Genomic DNA, 5646 nt, shown 5'->3' with positions numbered 1-5646 from the left:
TTCCTGTCCAGATGTGGTGTAGGCACTGGTCATTGCCCGAGCAGGACGCTGGCTAGCTTCACCGATGATTCCATCTGAAATGGTCTTGTCCTGCTTGTTCCCTTGGTAACGAAGCAAACTAAAGCTTTTTCCAACCCTTTCCATTCCTCCTCTTCCCACCTCACGTTCTCTCTGAGCAAGGGGTTGTTCCAAGGGGCAAATGTGAAGGCCTGGGGTCACGTCAAGGCTGCATTTTCCTGGATAGTAAGAAGTTCCAGCGTGGCGGAGACAAATTCCGGGCACTTGTGAGAATGTTTACATCAGGAGAAGTAAGACTTTCTCCGTCCATCATCCCCACCATCCTCCACCCCTCTGATTTTCTCTCGCTGCATTTCAGAATAAGAAACACTCCTCCTCGCTGGCATCACTTCAAAGAGAAGACTATAAAAAAAGGGCACAAAAAAGGATCCTGAAATCGCTCCTCCTCAAAGAACAACATGACCACTTATCCTAGAATACAGAGATGCTCTACATTCTAGAAGATGGTCTGACACTTGGAAGAACCTTTCTTTATTATTACCAAGTTTGGCTTCTGTTTTTGCTTGAATTCTACTTAGCTATATACGTATATTTAAAGGATCCCAAAGTTTTTTTTCCTTTACACTGTGCTTTTCTCTAAGTGCAGACATCTAATTTGGTGACATTCAGACCTGGGCCTTTGCATCACATGTGGCATTATGGGCCACAATGTGCTTTTCGAGAACATTCCTTTCTGCACTAGGTCACGATGGTACTTTACACGCTAGGCATAGTGCAGTCACATGATCCTTCCTGTTTACAGTGATGGCACCGGCCGTTCCAAAGTCTTAGAACTGAGAGCACCACTTTGACTCTGATTCATCCTCACAGTGTTTTTGTGGGGAGGGCAGAAATCATGATTCCCATTCTACAGGTGGGGAAACCAAGGCACACAGAGGTGATCTACCCAAAGTCACCCAGAAGTCAGAAAACAAACTGACTAAAGGGCCGAGGAAGATCCCCTACGTACCTTTCAGTGCCTTATCCACAAAAGCAGACTGTGTCCTTCTCAAATGAATGCATATACTTTGGAAGGAAGTAGTTTTAGTGGAACTTTCTATTAAGGCCTCAAAGGCCCCTCTATCAAATCAGGAACCACAAGGTAAGAACCAGTACCACATTAACATTTTTAGTTAAATGCCCCTGACTCACAGAAAGGCCGATTATTATAGCTCACTGACAACCTGGTTACCCACATGAAAATTTAAGGAAAAATTCACCCATTCAAGAAGTAAGCATTGGCACAGGTCCTTTTCTGGTTTCACATCATCTGAAGTGTAACACCTAAGCACTGCTTCCTTCTACACAATACTCCTGTACCTGCCGGCATTTGACTGTGGGGGCGGGGGGGGGCTAACAGAATGTGTGTGTGTGTGTGTGTGTGTGTGTGTGTGTGTGTAACACCAGACACTTTAGGGACAATTCTGCCCAACAGAATATACATGAAATATGTCTAGCAGAGTAGTTCTCTCTTGATTCTTCTTTTTATTTTGGTAACTGTTATTTCTTGATCTTGACTTAATGTAAAAAGAAATGTTTTACTTCCCACCTTCCTTGATGAAGGTAGAGTCCTTGGGTGGACATGGCTGGGGGCTGATTTTGACTTCCTGGAAGGGAAGCACTCTAGAGGTTAAAGTTGCCGGAAGACAACTGAATGGGACTGTTTGGACCAGAAAGTGGCCTGGTCTTGCGTGCATTTTCCCCCAGAGGCTAAATGACCATCTGTCCGTGTCGCACTGCCCCTTCCTATGCCAGGAATCCATATTCCCAGAAACAAACTAGGCCAAGAGCAGCCCTCCTGCCTCCCAACTCCAGGTCAAGAAAGGCACAAAGAAGACCAACAAATAATACCGAGGCGGTGCTTTGGATCCGGGAGATCTTGAGGTACCAGGAGAAGAGTACTGATGGCCCCATCTGGCCAGTAGGAAAGGTGAGGCACGGATAGATTGACTAAATACTTTCAGTTATAGGGGAGAGGGACGCAGGAATGTCAGAGGGAGATTCTCTTTTTCTTCACGTGGGGAAGGAGAGGAGAGGAAGATACACTGCCAACCGTAGTGAGCACGACCCTTACAGCAAAGAGGCAATTCCAGCTCTTCTGCCACCACAGTAAAGTAATTGCCCTCAGAGCAGTTGTGATGACTCCTTCACAGAGGGAATCCGACACCCCAGACTCTCTGGGGCCCACTCTTGGGACTGCATCCAGGGCTGGAGACTGAGGCAGAATTGGCCTGGGCAGGCACATAAGGTAGCTCTGCTTCTTAAGGCATGGCTGCTGTCTGCGAGGAGTGGGCTCCACATTGGGAGGTGGCCATCAGACACTGCCTCCCCTGAAAATACCCTGCAGGAAAGCTCAATCGGGGGAAACACTGCTGCCTAAGGAATCCGCCTCCCCCGAGGGGCTGGGGGCTCCCACTAAAGCTAAACAGCATCACCAAACCAACTGATTTCTTGTGTCACTTGGGAGAAAGAGGGGGAAAAACCCCAAACTGATCGTTATCTGCAGATGATTGTCTAACTAGAAAACCTAGCGGAATCAAGGGAAAACCTATCAGAAGTAAGACCAGAATTTAGGCAGATTAAAAGTCTAGCTCACAAAAATCAATAGCTTTTGGGTCGCTTGAGTGTGGCCTAATACCTTGGAAGAGCTGTGCTTTTCTGCAAGGCCTCCGAGCTTTGTGCAACTTGCCATATGTTAAAAGACGGAGGGGAGCCAAGGAGATGCCTCCTCCACTGCAGTTCCCGCAGTCGCCTCAGACACCAGTATGTGAAAGATGCCTGCGGTGACTACTGCAGGAGAGGGCAGTCACCTCTGCACTGTCTCCTTGCCCTCCCCTCCCCCAGCCTCGACCCAGCCCTTCTCCCAGCTCTTTTCTTTTCCAACTCAACAGACAGAATGGGAAACTTGGCAAGGACCGGTGCGATGCGGGAGCCACCAAGGTTGGATGTGGTCAAAGACTGTGCTATGTCATTTCCAAACGAAGTCAGTTTTTAAAAACAAAGGCGGCGGACTGAAAGGTCTCACACGTCGGTTCTCTCATTGCCTCATCGGTCAGAAGCCTGGCGACGCTGCGGTGCCGCGCCCAGACTGGGGACTCCCACGGTCCGGTCAAAATGGCCAAAAGAGGCCCCGCGGGGCTGAGCGTGGCGCTCCGGCCAGCGCACGGCGGCGGTCATTTACGGTCCAGGCTGGCGTGCAGCTGGGCCTCGCGAACCATGCGATCGAAGGAGCGCGTGTTGGTCTCCTGGCGTACCTTCTCGCGCACGTGGAAGGAGGCCCGGGCTGTGGAGCGGGCGCTCTCCAGCGCGCTGCGCCGGTCCCGAGACAGCTGCTCGCTGCGCTCCAGCTTGCGACCGATGGCTTGGAGCAGCTCCCGCCGGCGGCAGTCTTCGTCCCTCTCCACCTTCTCCTTGTTGGCCCGCTGGGCCCGCTCCTTCTCCATCCGGCTCTGGCCCACGCGCCGCGCCTTCTGCTGCACCGCCTCCTCGGCCGCCTGCGCCGCGTGCTGCAGCCGCCGCTCGCCCACCCGGGCCAGAGCCTCCAGGTGTGCCTGATGCTCCCGGTCTTTGCGCTCGGCCGCCTCCTTGGCCCGCCGGCCCTGCAGCTCCTCCCGCCGGGCCCGCTCGCGTAGCTCCCGGGTGCGCTGCTCCACCAACTGCTCGTAGTTCTCCTGCGCGCGGCCCAAGCTGGCCTCCAGGGAGCTCCGCAGGCCCTCGCGCTCCTGGCGCTCCAGCCGGGCCCGGCCTTGCAGCAACGCCTCGTGGCGCGCCCTCTCCGCCCGGCTTAGCTCCCGCTTCTCTCGCTGCAACTGGCCCTCCTGACTCTGCTTGGCGCGGGCCGCGCGCTGAGCGCGCTCCCTGCGCACCTGCTCGGCCCGCTCGCGCACTTCCTGCAGCCCCTCCTCCCGCTGCTTCAGGTTCTGTTCCTGCTGCAGCTTGCGGAGTCGGTCCTCCCGGGCCGTGCGCTCCGCCCGCTCCCGCCGCAGCAGTCCCTGGCGCTCGGCCAGCTCCCGCCGCCGCTCCTCGCTGCGCTCGCACTGCCGCTGCCGCCGCCTCGCCTCCTCGCGCTCCTCGCGGCCCCGGCGGCCGCGCCTCTCTTCCACCTGCGCGGCCCAGGCTCGGCGGCCCTGCTCCAGGGCGCGCTGCTTCTCGCGCTCCTCGCGCTCCCGCCGCTGCTCGGCGCGGACGCGCTGCTGCTCCCACTGGCCGTGGGCCGCGGCGCGCTGCTCCAGCAACAGGCGCTCCTCCTGGTGCCGCGCCAGCATCAGCGCCGCGATCTTCCGGTCGCGCTCCGGCACCGCGCGCAGACCCCGCTCGGCTCGCACTTGGCGCACGATGCGTTCCACGTGCTGAGCCATCTGTGGCGAGTGGCTCAGGTCGCCGAGGCTGAAGCTGCGACCGGTGAGGGGAACCAGGGCCAGGGCGGATGGGCGGCCCAGAGGGTTGGGAGCAGAGGACGCCGACCCCGCCGGGCAGCTGTTCCTGGCCGAGGCCCGCGGCGGCCAGTGCAGCTCCCGCAGGCTCTCACCGCTGTAGGACGACGACGACGCGCCTGACTCGGAGCTCAGTGCGCCCTCCCGCCGGCGGGACAGGGAGTCTAGTGAGTGGCTCTTCCTTCCTGCCCGCGACCGCGCGGGCGTAGGTTGGGGCCGGGCCGGGGCCGGGCTGGAGGAGGCCTTGCGGGCGGCGCGCGGTGCGGGCGAGGCCGGGAGGCTGGCGCTGCTGCAGCTACTGCTGCTGCCCGCAGTAGGGACCGAGGCCGCGGCGGCCGCGGGGCCCAAAGGCGTGAAGAGGCGCCGCTTCTCCTCGCGCACGATGCGCTCGCGCTCTGCCCGGCACTGCTGCAGCTTGGCGCTCCGCTCCGCCTCGTAAGCCTCGTAGAGGCCAGTGGCCACTCGCATAGAGCGGCCGGGGGCCTCGCGCACCAGGTCCGCCAGGGCCCGTGGCAGCAGCTCCACAGGTTTAACGGCGCAGCGGGCGCAGGCCTCTAGCGAGCGGGGACTGGTCAGCACGTAGCGGCTGCCCTCGGCCTCCGGACAGTCGAAGTTGAAGAGGTCGAGGTGCAACAGCGGGGACTGCTCCCGCCGCCCGCCTTCTGCTGCGCACGGGACTTCAGCCTTACGGGGCGCCGCGGCGGAGGCCGAGGCCGAAGTCGCCGCGGGCTGCGGGGCGCCCTGGGAGTCAGGGGGCACGGACGCGGCGGCTTCGTCCCCTCCGGAGCCTCCCGGCTCGGCTCCCGCCTTCTCCTCTTCAGGCACGGGATCCACCATGGCTGAGCCCTGTCCCTTTGTGGAGGCTCTGCGGATGACAAGGGAGGACATCGAAGAATACATTTGAAAGCAGTTTCCCCCTCCCCGTTCATATTCACCGCCCCCCCCCCAAACTTAATCCGCTTTGGGATTAGGCTCAGAGGCCCGGTGGAATGTAAATCATAATACCGATGCCCTGAAACCCCAGCGGGCGGGAGGGTGCACAGAGAGCAGCCTCAGTCTCCCTCAGCGCCGGAGTGCTGGGCGGAGGCCTGTGGCCAGGCTCCCCTGGGCGTCTGGCCCGTTAGATGCATCTCCTCCCTGTTGCGAGTTAAAATGA

The 5646-nt window shown here is 58.8% G+C and overlaps 1 protein-coding gene across 1 annotated transcript; it reads right to left on the bottom strand.

Moving 5' to 3' along the window:
• Window positions 1–3230: 3230 nt before the first annotated feature.
• On the bottom strand, window positions 3231–5327 carry CCDC177 (coiled-coil domain containing 177). The gene has a single exon (XM_065872819.1). The coding sequence runs from the start codon at window positions 5325–5327 to the stop codon at window positions 3231–3233; it is 2097 nt and encodes a 698-aa protein (XP_065728891.1).
• Between the last annotated feature and the right edge of the window lie 319 nt (window positions 5328–5646).

This window comes from Phocoena phocoena, chromosome 2 (genome assembly GCF_963924675.1).
Source record: "Phocoena phocoena chromosome 2, mPhoPho1.1, whole genome shotgun sequence".
Classification (NCBI taxonomy): domain Eukaryota; kingdom Metazoa; phylum Chordata; class Mammalia; order Artiodactyla; family Phocoenidae; genus Phocoena; species Phocoena phocoena.
Note: the sequence above shows the minus strand (reverse complement) of the source record. Positions and strands in the feature narration are given on the sequence as shown.

Excerpts from the sequence above, each read along its gene's own strand:
- CCDC177 (XM_065872819.1), bottom strand. The coding sequence starts at position 5,327 with ATGGTGGATCCCGTGCCTGAAGAGGAGAAGGCGGGAGCCGAGCCGGGA.